The sequence below is a fragment of the Strix uralensis genome, chromosome 2, assembly GCF_047716275.1.
Source record: "Strix uralensis isolate ZFMK-TIS-50842 chromosome 2, bStrUra1, whole genome shotgun sequence".
NCBI lineage: Eukaryota > Metazoa > Chordata > Aves > Strigiformes > Strigidae > Strix > Strix uralensis.
In genome coordinates this window covers 50,143,293-50,156,471 of record NC_133973.1, presented here as the reverse complement: position 1 = coordinate 50,156,471, position 13,179 = coordinate 50,143,293, and the positions used below count along the sequence as shown (strand labels likewise).

At 37.2% G+C, this 13,179-nt stretch overlaps 1 protein-coding gene across 6 annotated transcripts in view; it reads left to right on the top strand.

Annotated features, from left to right (window-relative positions):
• Positions 1-13,179, top strand: part of CNKSR2 (connector enhancer of kinase suppressor of Ras 2) — a 218,535-nt gene that overhangs the window by 109,696 nt on the left and 95,660 nt on the right. For 3 of the 6 annotated variants that reach the window (XM_074858652.1, XM_074858651.1, XM_074858656.1), the window contains exon 9: positions 4,504-4,650. The exons of the other annotated variants lie outside the window; for them this stretch is intronic. In XM_074858652.1, the coding sequence (XP_074714753.1) occupies positions 4,504-4,650 (147 nt within the window). The remainder of the gene's footprint in view (positions 1-4,503; positions 4,651-13,179) is intronic. 6 annotated transcript variants of the gene reach the window in all.

Here is a 13,179-nt window from a genome sequence, read left to right as displayed (position 1 = left end):
AAAAAAAAAGATTCAATGAATGGTCATGCTTGCTTTCAGAAAAAGGGAAGGTTAATACCAATTTTCCAAGCTTGTCATAAAGGAGGCAATAGACTCATCTGGGAAAAAAAGGTCATTACTTTAAGAGCAACTTTTTAATAGTTTAAAATGTTAAAGTTCTTGGCAATTTAGAATAGGAATTCAAAATAAAAGTTCCATTTCAAACCATCGTAATATTGTCATCCAGATGTGCTTGCTGCAAGCCAAAGAAGCATTGGGGTCTTTTAAAATATGTCTCATCTTGCTCAGGGGTATCTTCTTTTCCCAGGTGGTGGTTAGGGGAGCAGACCTCTAACAGCATACCCTGCTAAAGCTTTCTTCTCTTTGGGATAATGGTTGCTGGGATATTCCAGGCAGAGGAGAAGCCAGTGGGAGGTGAGGGGGAGAGGCAGGGCAGATGAAGAGAATGTGTCAGAGCTGGGTGCAGCTGCACAGGGCTCTCACATGCCCATCTTGCCCCGCCAAAGCAAGCTGGGTAGCCCCAAGTGTCTCTGGAGCACTCTGGTGAGGCTTCTCAGCCTGGCCACAACCTCTGGGCATGCAGTGGCGGGATGAGATGAGAAATTTGGAGGTGGCCTGATGCTGCTGTTGCAGGCACCCTGCCTGCAGGCTCACTTCTCCTGGCACAGAGCGTTGCCCTCCCCTTTGGGAGGGTAATGTCCCTTCTTGCATCACCCCCAGCAGCACTGTTCATCTGGCCTTGGTGTATCGGTCCTTAGGTGACATGGACGTTGACTACCCTTTCTATCTCTCCTTTACTTTGGCAGTAGTCTCCTCCAGCAAAGGTGCTGTAATCTTGGCTGAACCAGCTCAGCACAACCCCTCAGGGCACCCCTGCGGTGATCCCTGGCTCTCCTCTACTTCTCCCCCTAGTTCCCCTATCTTTTTGTGCCATGCTCACCTTCCCTTGCTGCTCTTTGAGTCCATAGTCCTCCTCCTCCTTCCTCACCAGAAAAACCCTGTGGTGGGTCCTGCTCCAAGCTCCACCTTTCCACAAGGTACCCTGTGCTCCCTCGGGCACCCAGACCTGCACCCGTGCAGCAGGCACGCTTCCTCCACTCCGGGGCTCCGAGCATTACCCAGGGACAGGCTGTGTTGTGCCTGTGCATGGCACCAGACCTGCAGGCTGCCCTCAGCTGCCCTCGGCCCTCCCTGCGCTTGACCATGGGCTGCACTGGCAGCTGGGAATGATTAAGGCACTGCACAGCAAAACCCAACACTGGGCTTAGGGTGCCACTAAAGAGACCTCTCCTGACTACTGCTTGTTGATGGCACTTGGTTTAACAATGTAAATTTATTTTAAAGCAAGCAACAGTAACTTGCTTGGCCCTTAAAAACGGGTACCTGGTCAGCATAGTGCGTTGTTTTAAAAATTATTTGCTCAGGTTTTAATGTAAGTAAAGTTATCTGCTAATATAGTCCTCTTACGTATTGAATTTTCAAACCAGTAATGAAACTTTCTTACTACTGTCCATTTTTGCAGTACATGAGCAGGATAAAGGATATGGTAGGGACTTTGAAAGCTCTGCCCAAAAACTTGATGATTAGAAGTTGAGAATTGATAACTGTGGTGGTGGTGGTAATGAGAAAGGACAAGATCCTGAGGAGAGATTAGAGAGAATAAGTTCAAATCATACTTAAAAGAAAGTGTACATTACATATCACTAAAGCGACTTTATAGAAAACTGTTTTCGGTTCCAGATATATTCACTGCCTTTTCCTCTTTCCAACCTGACCTCCTCAAATAAGATTGCTTCTGTTTAGTTTGTGTCAATATGAATTTTGATGGGATCTAAACTATGTGACAACTGAAAAGCATGCCTCCTACATGGACATCAATTTCCCTCAATGTATTGTTGACAGCGTCTTATGTGGCTTGTTCCTCTTAGGCCAATTTAGTAATTTCTGTTCAAAACATGAGAAGCAACCAAGGACTGTCTGAACCAGCCAGAAAACTTCTGTCAGGGAACTAAGTAAAAGAGGATGATCTTAATTTAAATTTGTAGTAAACTCAGAATTTTCCTGTGAAAAAATAAGTTAAATTGTTTATATTCATGAGCTTCTAAATTAAATACATCAGATTTAGTGCTTTGAAGTGATTTTTTTTTTCTAATCCCTCTAATTCTCATAAAGAGACTAGATGATCTCCCATTTATTGCAGTGTAAGGCATAGTTGAAATACACGTTTATCTCTACAAAGTATGAAAGTGCATTTAAAATAATTTTAAAACTGCTAGCATAACCAAAAACCCCAATTTTATTTATATTCCTCTGACTATTTCAGTGAGAAACAGATGGCTTTAAAGCACAGCTTTTGCATGCAGCATCCTACCAACTTAAATGGCAAGAATTTTATATCCTGACTCCGTAACTGGGGCTGCATCATGTTCTTCTCAAGGCTCCCTGTGCTGCTTTATTCAGCAGAAGGATTCCTCTCTGGAAATCTGTCTTCAGTTGTTACATTAGGGAATTAAAAGTGTACAGTAGCTTACGTACAGAGGGACCTTACATGAACTGTAGGCCTTTAATTCCTTCTTTTGGGTAGCAAATGAAACCTTGCATATACCCGCAGTGACATTATGGAACTATGGGGAATATATTGTTTCTAAGCAGTGGTGGAAGTCTCTCAGAGTAGGAAAACAGTAATATAAATAGAGAGGTATTTTTTTATAAAATTCTAATATTAAGACACAAAACTTGGACTTACAGAGACTTGTTTTAGATACTGTCGAAACTGAATAGAGACTTCACCAGGATGTGGGAATTGAACTGAAGTTTGTTACGTTCATGTTTCATTTTAGTCAAAGTATAATAGCTGTATGCCTAGTACATTGGACTGAAAATAAGAATTCCAGCATGCTTGGAAGTTTTCCTTTGAAGCTGGAAAGTATTCCAAAGTTGCATGTTGTCAGTACCCTGTTTCTTTGTTTATAATAATATTACTGTAGAAATGCATCCCGGATATAATGAACTTTGCTGTGGTGAAAACAGGACATGTAGGTTCACAGTAGCTGAGGAAGAGTGGTGAGGTTTGAACCATTTCTGTGATTCAGGGTTGTTGGTAGGCATTAGTGTTGGCTTAAGTGACATGCTCATATGGGAGTATCAGCTCTTAAAATAAGTGATATTAAGCAAACAAAGTGAGTTTTGGGGTAACAGGGAATAAGGTAAAAAAGGTAGCAATAACCTATGTGTGATTACCTTGCTTAAACACGGGTGTTATATATAGATATTTGTGTCATATTGCAGTATACCAATGATAAGGAACATCTGCGTTCTCTTTGTTCACATTGCCTTCTTGATTTTTGTCAAATGTATTGACATGATATAAAGTAACCCTTTTACGATGATATTACCTTATCACTTCAGAGTTCTAGATGCTTTTTCAGTAAGAATTTCACTTCTCAATTGGATAATTTTCTTCTTAACAATATTCTTGTACAAGTTCTACAGGAAAATGTACTTGATTGTTTAGGGAGAGAGATAGAGAAAAAGGTAGAAAAGCTGTCAAGTTTACAGAAATAGTCACTTGATAAGTTTACAGGCCAAGATTTTTAAGGGATGTATGATTCTGTGTGTTGCGACTCTAGGTGCCAGACTTGAAAATACAGGGATTGAATATCTGAAAGCGTTTCAGGATAGATACCTAAAATCAGGCATTATTTAGACTGAAAACTGTTATCATGAGTTGTACTGTTTTAATATTTTAAGTACTTTTTTCAAAAATGTGAAGTGAATGATTCAGAAAATCTATCCTGTGTTTATAAAGACACATTGCTTTCCATGTTAGTCAAGTTCTTAATTTTAGAATATTTCAAGATGCTGTAATTCAATTAGGAAAATTTTACTTTGGGCTAATAGTCAAGTGATGGCTAGACTACATTTCTGTCATTAATTTACTGTATTTGTTTCTCAAATCATCACGAAGAAAGTACTATTTAAAAAAAACACCTTGTGATTCTGATTTTATTTTTATAGCAGTGTGAAGAGTACAAGATTTCCTGAACTGGTTTGTGGTTGCATAAGCTGCTAGGAGTAGAAGTAGTATGGCTACATGTGGTTAGTGGACTTTAAATAGTAACCATGGAGTACAAAATGCTCAGTTTTGAATTAAACTGTCAATGTGGAAGCCAGGGCTCTTTAACTTTTCGGTCTCTAAAGTCTATGTACCAGAGCTAATTTTGAAAACACTTTGAGATCTAATTGTGCATTTACAGTGGAGTAACAGTAGTTTATTAATTCTAAAACCTGAAATGATGCATATCCATCTTAATGCATTATAATAATTATTTTAGTTTACGTGATTTTTATGCAGTAATTTATTTTTGACATTTCTAGAGTTAATATCCTTTAATATATATATACCCTCCTATTGTGTTATTTTACTGATCTTATTTAAAAAGGGAACATTACATATTGAATACTGTACCTCAATTTTATTGTAATGATTTTACTGGTTACCAGGTGGGGTGGCAGTTGAAAAATTTGGTGAATGCACTACGAGAGGATCCGAGTGGTGTTATCTTAACTTTGAAAAAGCGACCTCAGAGCATGCTTACCTCAGCACCAGCTTTACTGAAAAATATGAGATGGAAGCCCCTTGCTCTGCAGGTAATGAAGCTTAATCATAAGTCATACACCATCATTTTAACTATAGATTATCTCAATGATGCTTTATTGTGCTTCATCTCAGCAGCATATGGATTTACTCTTGTATACTTTGAAAAATTGTTTCTGAAATGATTTCTCTGCAGTTTGTTCTCATAGGCTCAATTGAAATTAAAACTGTTAGTAGAACTTTTCGAAGTTAAGAAGTAATCAATCATCCCAGTGTTTTGCAATGCAGAAAAGTAGCCCCAGATAACTTTTCTAGCTAAGGGGAAATAAACATACTTCAGAAACTGATAAATTTTAATTTGACTTCTTGTTAAGCTCTCAGTGCAGTATAACCTCAAAGAAAGGAGGAAAAGATCTTGAGTTCTCGGTTTGATCAATCATGGAGTTACAGGAAAATTTATAAGGTGATTTTATTCAATAAACTGCTTGACCATCAAAATTTCCTCATGTAAATAAAGTCATATTCATGTCAAAGTTGTCCTTGAGATTGAACCCTTGCACATAAGGAGGTGTAGCACAAGATGTCTGGCTGGGCCTTTAATTTTAGTAAGCTGCAATGTGCTGAAGACCATGGAGTGGTTTCATTAAAGCTTTCGTGTTTCACTCTAGGATAAAATGTCACTGTGATGGATTACTCTAGGAAATAAAAGTTATGTCCAGACTGATGAAAGCATGTAACCAACAGATGGAACTGACGAATAATCCCTGTTTTCGTTCAGTTCAGATAGAATAATGTTTAGAAATTTATTTTCTTTGCATAAAGAATGCATTCTTCGGGACATTTTTATTATCACAATAAAAAGCCTAATTTAAAATTAAGAACATTTGAGAGAGAAAAGACTTGTGCAAAGTTCAGGCATAAGGAAAATGAGATATGGAAATGCCACTGCCAGTAGCTGTGGTCATTGCCAATTAAAATATTAAGAGATTCATAAAAAGAACTAATGCCATGAAGAACTTTTCAGATATGTATATATATAAAAAATATTTTATAATGGTTAAATACATCATTGTCTTTGAAACCGAGTAAGTTTTTAAATGATTGAGATGTCTTGGTCTTTCATATATAAAGAACTGACTAGACATGGGACAAAAAACTTTCAACCAAAAATATCTTATCAGTGTCTGAACATAAAATTGCAAATCTGTATGCATGAGTGCATGAATGTCCATACTCGAAAGCTGCACTTTTATCATAGTTTTAGTAAGAATATAAATACAAATGAAAAATGCACATCATTGCTTTAAATGGGGTCAAATGCTTTCAGTCTAAATCTTCTTTGGGTGAGTTTGGTATTTCTTTGGGTGAACTGGGTCATTCTCCTAAATATTGCTTTTTGCTTCACTCTGTCATTTGCCACTAGAATAATTACAGTGAAGACCCCACAACAGAAGTTTCGGACATGGGCAATTGATACAGACAATAGTAAATAAGCAATTAAGTCAAAACAGGCTACTTCAAAAGGGTGGGAAGAAGTTGGACAGAAACCAATTTCTACCATTTAAACTTAAGTCCAGTAGGAAAGTGAGAATTCCTGTGGTCCTTTTACAGTGCAGTTATGAGCTAAAGTTATGGGCCTGCTTGAAACTCCACACTCACTTCCAGAACCAAAAATCCAGTCATCTTTTAGTGTGTTTTATTTGACTCTGATTTGCATCACAGCATCCTTAGTTCAATAGAGGTACTAGGGTGTTACTCAACTGTTCTACCTTTAGATACCTGCTGTGTACATATCTACATATCATCCAGGTTTCTCATTTTTACTCCCTTTGGCCAGTGGACATACATAACAGCTACCGGTTCATTCATGTTGGCCTATTTTATTTAGATTGATCTACCTTGGGATGAGGTGAATTGGACCTTACGCATGCCTCTTTCTCTCCATTTGATGATAAAGGGAGTCTGGACAGCTAGCTCAGGTGTAGATTATCTACATTATTAAAAATAAGATGGACCCTAGATACAGGTTTTCTATAATCTTACAGGTTTGGGAGGACATAATAGGAGCATTGGTTTTGGTGTGGGTTTTTTTGCTGATAGCATAGAAAGTATGAATATTTTTAAGGCTAAGATAAGTACAGATAGGGATACTGTTAAACACTAGAGATACAGTTCGGGTATCATGATGATATTGTTCTGATTTTAACAAACATGACACCAGGAAAAGGCCAGAACCTCATTCAACACTTATATGTGCAGTGTGCGTATGTGTGTCTGTTGTAATTTTAGTGTGAGAAACAACAGTTTTCTTAAGTAACCTGAGTGTCGAAAAAGCTCCAGGGTGAAGTGATGACAAACTTCAGAAGCTGCATAATGTGGAGATTTCCGTTGTTAATTTATGCAGATCAGAGGTGAACAGATGTTAAAGTCAATAGATGTTAAAGTTTAAATGTAGCCTAAGTGTGAAATCAGTACTGTATGTTTGATTAATAACAAGCAGAAGAAGCAGTCAGAGTGCAGTGTAATTTCATAGCTATTAAAATATGAAGAAATTGTGTTTATTTAACATAATTTACTTCAAAAATTTCTGAAAAAAATATCTTCAGAAAAACTAAATTTTGTAATTGCAATTTGCCCTATGGCTGTTCTGAAATTTCTTATGTTCCTGATTCATGTAAGGGGTGCTGTTCTTTAGTAGCAGCTTGGAAGATAGTGTGAGAGGAGTTGGGGAAAGTTATAGCAAATACCAAAAAAAGGAAAACCAGTACTTCCATCACCTTTGGAAGTAGAGGAAATTATGGTAACTTGTTTTCCTATATCAGGATGTCATGAAATAATTGCGAATGTTATATCTGTGCTGTTATTCCAGAGCTAAGTTAATGGAACCATATGTATTATTCAACAGACAAGCTATAAGAAAATTATGACTCAGTAATAATTCTGTTAAAGTACAAAATATGAGCAAAATACTCAAAAGACTTTAGAATAAGCTGTGGGGATGAAATTCTGATAAAATGGGAATTAGTATCTGCAAACTGGCTGCTGTGGGTTTTTTGGTTCTACAAATGGAGTGAACAGAGGAAAAATGTGGTGTCACATCCTAATCAAATTGCAGTGAGTCAGGTGGGAAGGTGGAAGTTTGCCCTAATGTGAGGAGGCTGACAGAAGAGCAGAGACTGAGTTTTTGTATGCACACCACTAATGAATATGTTTAACAGCTGTTGCAGCAAATGTAGAAGGTAAATGTTTCAGTGAATTAAATTAAGAGACTCATTTAGACTGAGATTTACATTGGAATGTTTTAATTGAGAGCCTTCAAAACTTAATTTTAGCTGAAAGGGAATAATGCTGAGGTATTATTGGTAAATTGCATTCTCCTTGTTTAGTCAATAATTGTATGTAAGAACATGATGTTTGCCGTTTCCAGCTACATGAAAACCTAGATTTAATGGAGAGATACTAAGTATGACTGTAAACTGGGAAAGTGCTAGATGAATCTTACAGTTCAGGCAGTATGCAGGTACTACCAGTGTATCAAGCAGTTTGGTGTGTGAGTGACAGGGCACCCTGGTAATGAAATTATGCATTCTGAAAATGAAATTTTTAAGAACTTACTGTCCACTGTTAGTGATCTAGATTAGCCATATGCCAGCCAAACGTTCATGGTGTCTGAGTGTGGAAAACGCTTTTAGATCATTCAGATATTATCGGGTTACTAATTGGCATAAATACTTCTTAGAATGTTCAGTCTTGCCATGAATTAGGAGATAAATGCACTGTACATAATTATTGCTTAATTCTTTGGGTTTTTTTATTTTCCTTTTAGCAGAAATACAGTATATTCATTCTTTTCACAGATATTCTTAGAATAAATATGAAATGTTAGGGGAAAGAAAGAAAGAAGAATTATGCATCCTGTGTAGCAGTCCTGAAACTGATATTGAATGGCTTGATGTACAGTAAAATAATACAATTAGCCTATGGCTATACTATGCAGCATTACATAATGAGTTTGTATTTACAAGTGCATTAATTCCAGTCAATCAGTACAAAAAGAAAAACATCCTTTTTTTCCCCTTGTGTCCTGGTTAAAGAAAGTGCTGGGTTGTGTTTTTTTTTTTTTTGTTTTCAGTCACTTGATGATTGTCTGTTTTAATATCCACCAGTATCCAACTTCTTGCAGATAATCAAAGTTCTCCCTTGACGCATTCTGGAATCATGTCTGAATTTGTGAAGTCAAGGGATTTTTCAGCCTGTGTTTTTCGTTATTGCTTTTATAACATTTGAATTAGGCAGCTGTGGCCTTGGGGAATTTTGTGGTTGCCTTTGCAATTGAAGGTATTCATTAATATGGTATTGTACCATAAATATTAAGATGTTATGCCTGCAAGACAAATCTTACTAAATTTGCCTTTCAGTTACTTTTTCTGATACTCTGATCCATTGTGTAAAAGCCTGGAATGATATTTCAGATTGCAACGTTTGTATTTCTGACTGAATGTGGTGAACAAACCAGTTAGGTTTAACCTTTAATTTTTCTTACTTGACATAGAGATGACTTATCTTTGAGCTCTCTAAATTTTTGTCTGGTTCAAAACCAAACTTAAATAAATATCCTCTACTCTAGATTGTCTGTTTTATTTCTCCTTTCCACTTTGTGTTATTTTGGGGAGGTTTCAAAGGAAGGCTTCCTGAAGTGCTGTCTGAACAAGGATGGAAGGTTTGATAGAGAAGATTCTCAGAGCATATGAGATCTTATGTAAGTCAATATCATCATTCTAGCAATAAGCTAGCTGCAAAGTCCTCCTTTGCCTTCTGGAAAATGTTTTGTTAATTAGTCAGCAGAAACTGGACTTTAACTACAGTGTGGAAGACTCTTCATCCAGTTTCTCTAGAATACAGAAAAGGAGTGGTAGAGCAACATGTTGCCGTGCTTCAGCTACACCCTGCCGATATCAGTGAAAAGGCTCTTACATGTCAGTGAGGTTGGGGGCAGGTCCAGCTGCCAGCCGCATCTTCAGTGTTGACTTGGAAAAAAGCCTTCTGACCCCTCTTAAATACTCTGTCACACTCTTCACCAAGCTTATTTAAATGTCACCTTTTGTAAATATAAAATAGTTCACTGTACTGTTTTGTATGTGATTAAATTGTACTGTTATAAAATCACCAACAGCTCAATATCTGTAGTTTTTTAAACAGACTATTTTGGATTAGATACACATCATATCTCCACTGTGATATATTCAGCTTTTCAGCCTCCTAAGAAGCAACAGCAACAATAACAAGACTCCTTGGTTTTTATTATTTTTATTTAGTATTTTTCCTTACTTGATTATATTGCCTCATTCATCTAAAGACAATGCTATATTCTGTTTTCATCATTTATTATTAGAATTAATGACCATATACTTTTCAATCATTAAATTTGAATAAAATACTAACTTGTTTGTTCTTCAGTTGCTTAGTTGTCTTTTAAAAACATGGGAACTGGGCATTCTTTGCAGCACTGTTAAAATGGATTATGACTGGGTTTTCCTACAGAGTATGAATTAGCTATAGCATTTCATACTTCATGTCATGGTTGGTCTTATGAAAATATTATTTTATTGGAAACATTCTGTTCAATAAATTGTGATAACTTTGATCCAATATGAAAAATATATAAGCAGTAAAATCTGTTTACTGATGCAAATACTGTATAAAGATACTACCACTTAAAATTTTGTATTGGTTTTGCTTATATTTTTAAAAATTGTCTCTTTTTCTGGAGCAATATTTCTCAAACTATATATTGCAGCTTCCAAGGGAGTTAATAAAAGGTTCAAAGAGTTTTAAAAAAACATTAAAAAGAATTTTAGATAGTATATGTTAAATATTAATTGCATTCAGTGTTTAGAGAGAAAAAGCAAAAATAATATGCTGGCTCACTGGGGGCACTCTCTCAGTTCCTTCAGGATTGGGTATGGGAAAAGCAGCAATAGGTCCTGGTAGCAAGAGGAAGGTAGGGACAGCAGGGCAGAGCTAACCAGGGACAGAGCAGCTTCTGGGGGAGAGGGGCGTTAAGTGTCTGTGTGCTATCAGTCAGTACTACAGGGACTTCTTATTTCCCTGTGTTAGAGAAACAGTTGCTGTAAGTAAAGACAGTTGTTTATCTGTTCCCTGGTCAACTGACAATTTGGGAAAGGGTCCATAAAGACTAATGATCCTGAAGAAGGATGGTGCATCCAAAATGTTTGAGAAATAGTACTCCAAAATGTATTGAAACATGGATTTTGTCTGTCAAAGTGGGTTAAGATTGATGCAAGGTCTTTTGTGGGACATTTTTGAGTCTATTCCAGCTTTAATATGTAACTTCTAAACTTTCTCTGTCAGTCTATTCCCATGGGTCAAGTATTTAACTGTTTGGACCTGAAAACTTTCTAGTTTTATTGCTGTTTCATCAATCCCACTTCCCTGGCCAGCCTATGATGAGGGACTGCAGCAGGAAAAAGCTGTAGTCCTTGGAAGAGAATTAAATCAATGATAACACAGATCTCCAAGGTGTCCAATTCGGCAATACTTGAATAGAGTTCCATGTGTTTTTCTGTTCAGTGTGCCTGCATATGGTCTGCTGAATGGCTGCCATTGAACTGGAGAGGTACATGAGCTGATTTACTTGCAGGTGTACAGATTAACTTGAACTGCACGATTGAGTTGTCTCTAAATTGCAATGCAAAATGCCATGTAGATGCACCATACCTGCAGGCCATGTTCTGAAGGCTCTCTTTTCAACCAGGAGGGCCTGAAGACTTTTAATTCTTTATAAAATGAAACCTGAAATCCTACAGCACAAGGTGCTCTCGTGTTGATCTACTACCAGGAGAGACCATTTGAATGCTTTTACCATGTAGTAGTTCTTATGGAGCTACTGATTTACTGATGAAGTGGTGATAATTTTTTTTTTTAAAAAAAAAAAACAACAGTGACGTATTTTTAAATTTTGATTTCTCCTTTTTTTTTTTTTTTTTTTTTTTCCCCTCTATTTACACAGTTTTTCTGTTTTTGTGGAAATAAGCTGGAGAGTTGACTTTGGCACTAGGACCCACATATGGAAAAGATATGAGACATCCTAGTATGTTTTGAGACAATTCTACAGGATGATGCTTCCACTTGTATTAGATTGTATTACAGTTTCTGTCTCCTTGGGAGCTCCGGGTGCCCTGTGAAAGTGTACCCGTATTGCCATCCTGTGAAATACCACAGTCGTTCAGACTCTCACCAATTACACTGTAATTTCACCTCTGAAAGTGTCTGACATGGGAACAGTTTGAGGGAAACCTTTTACCTTCAGGTAGCTGGATAATTTGTGTTTTTCTGTGTGGATTGAATACCATTTCTTCTGATTGCGCTCACTGTTTTAACCACCTGCCGAGCCAAAAGATGAACCAAAATATGCATTTTTCGAAGATGTACAATCCCCAGCTGATTCCCAGCATCTTCCAGCAAACTGTTCTGGAGGATAAACCGATCTGTATGTCTGGGCTGTGCACTAGCAAGGACTGGTGAAGTGTGAAGTTACCCAATAGAATCCTCAGACTTCAGCAAAATCATTTGTTCAGAAATTAAGCTCATATCATTAGTATTTAAATAGTTAAGCCCAGGTATTCCAGGCTGTAACACAAAGGAAATTCTTTACCTGTGTCCTGTAACCCTCCAGCAGCTGGTCAGGACCACCAGGCTCATCAACCCGTTGTAAGTCCAGATCACTGTTACGCTTGAGCATGATTTTCCTTGTGTGACATAAACCATAAACTGCCTATTGGTTGTCAGTCTAGTCCCTAGGGGGCCCCCTTTCTTCTTACCTGCCTATTCATGCAGGTAAAGTAAAGGGTTGTCTTCTTCCTCAAAGTGGAGAAGATCAAATACATCTCCCCAGCTTGTCTTCCTCTCAGTGTTCCTGCCAGTATGAGCCATGAAGAACTACAGCCTGGGCTTAACAAGTGTAAACAGGGTCTAGGTCACAAAATTCTTTTGGCTACTCAGCAAGTCACAAAATGTACTTGTCATAGAAGTGCGAGGTACCAGAAAGGAAACAACCAGTGTTGTATTAGTAAGTGGTTCAAGAACATCTATGGCTACAGTGTCACAGATGAAAATTAAAAGGATAATATTTTTGTTTCTCTGAAAGAGGGGGGGGGGTTTAGGTTTTTGTTTTTTTTACCCAGTTTTGCCACCAACTTTATTCTTGTTTTTGCAGACTTCTGTTGTCTTGTTTTTAGTGGTTGTAAAGTCTTTTACCTGTCTGGTTTTGTGTGTGTGTCTTTCTCCCTCTCTTTCTGTAAATACTGGCAGTCTTTCATTGGCCTGGCTATAAGATACTCATGTTAACACTAATGAGCAAGGAAAGAATTTAGCAGTATCACTGTTTACAGGAGATGGTTTTCTAACATTCAAAAAAAGAAAACTTGGGTTAGTTTATAGCTGTTGCTCTAAAGGTTATTAAAACTTTCAAAGTTTTAATAAAATTTCAAGCATACATTTTATTATGTTTGAGATAAATAACATCTAACACAGCTCTATTCCTAAAACAAGGCAGCAAATGT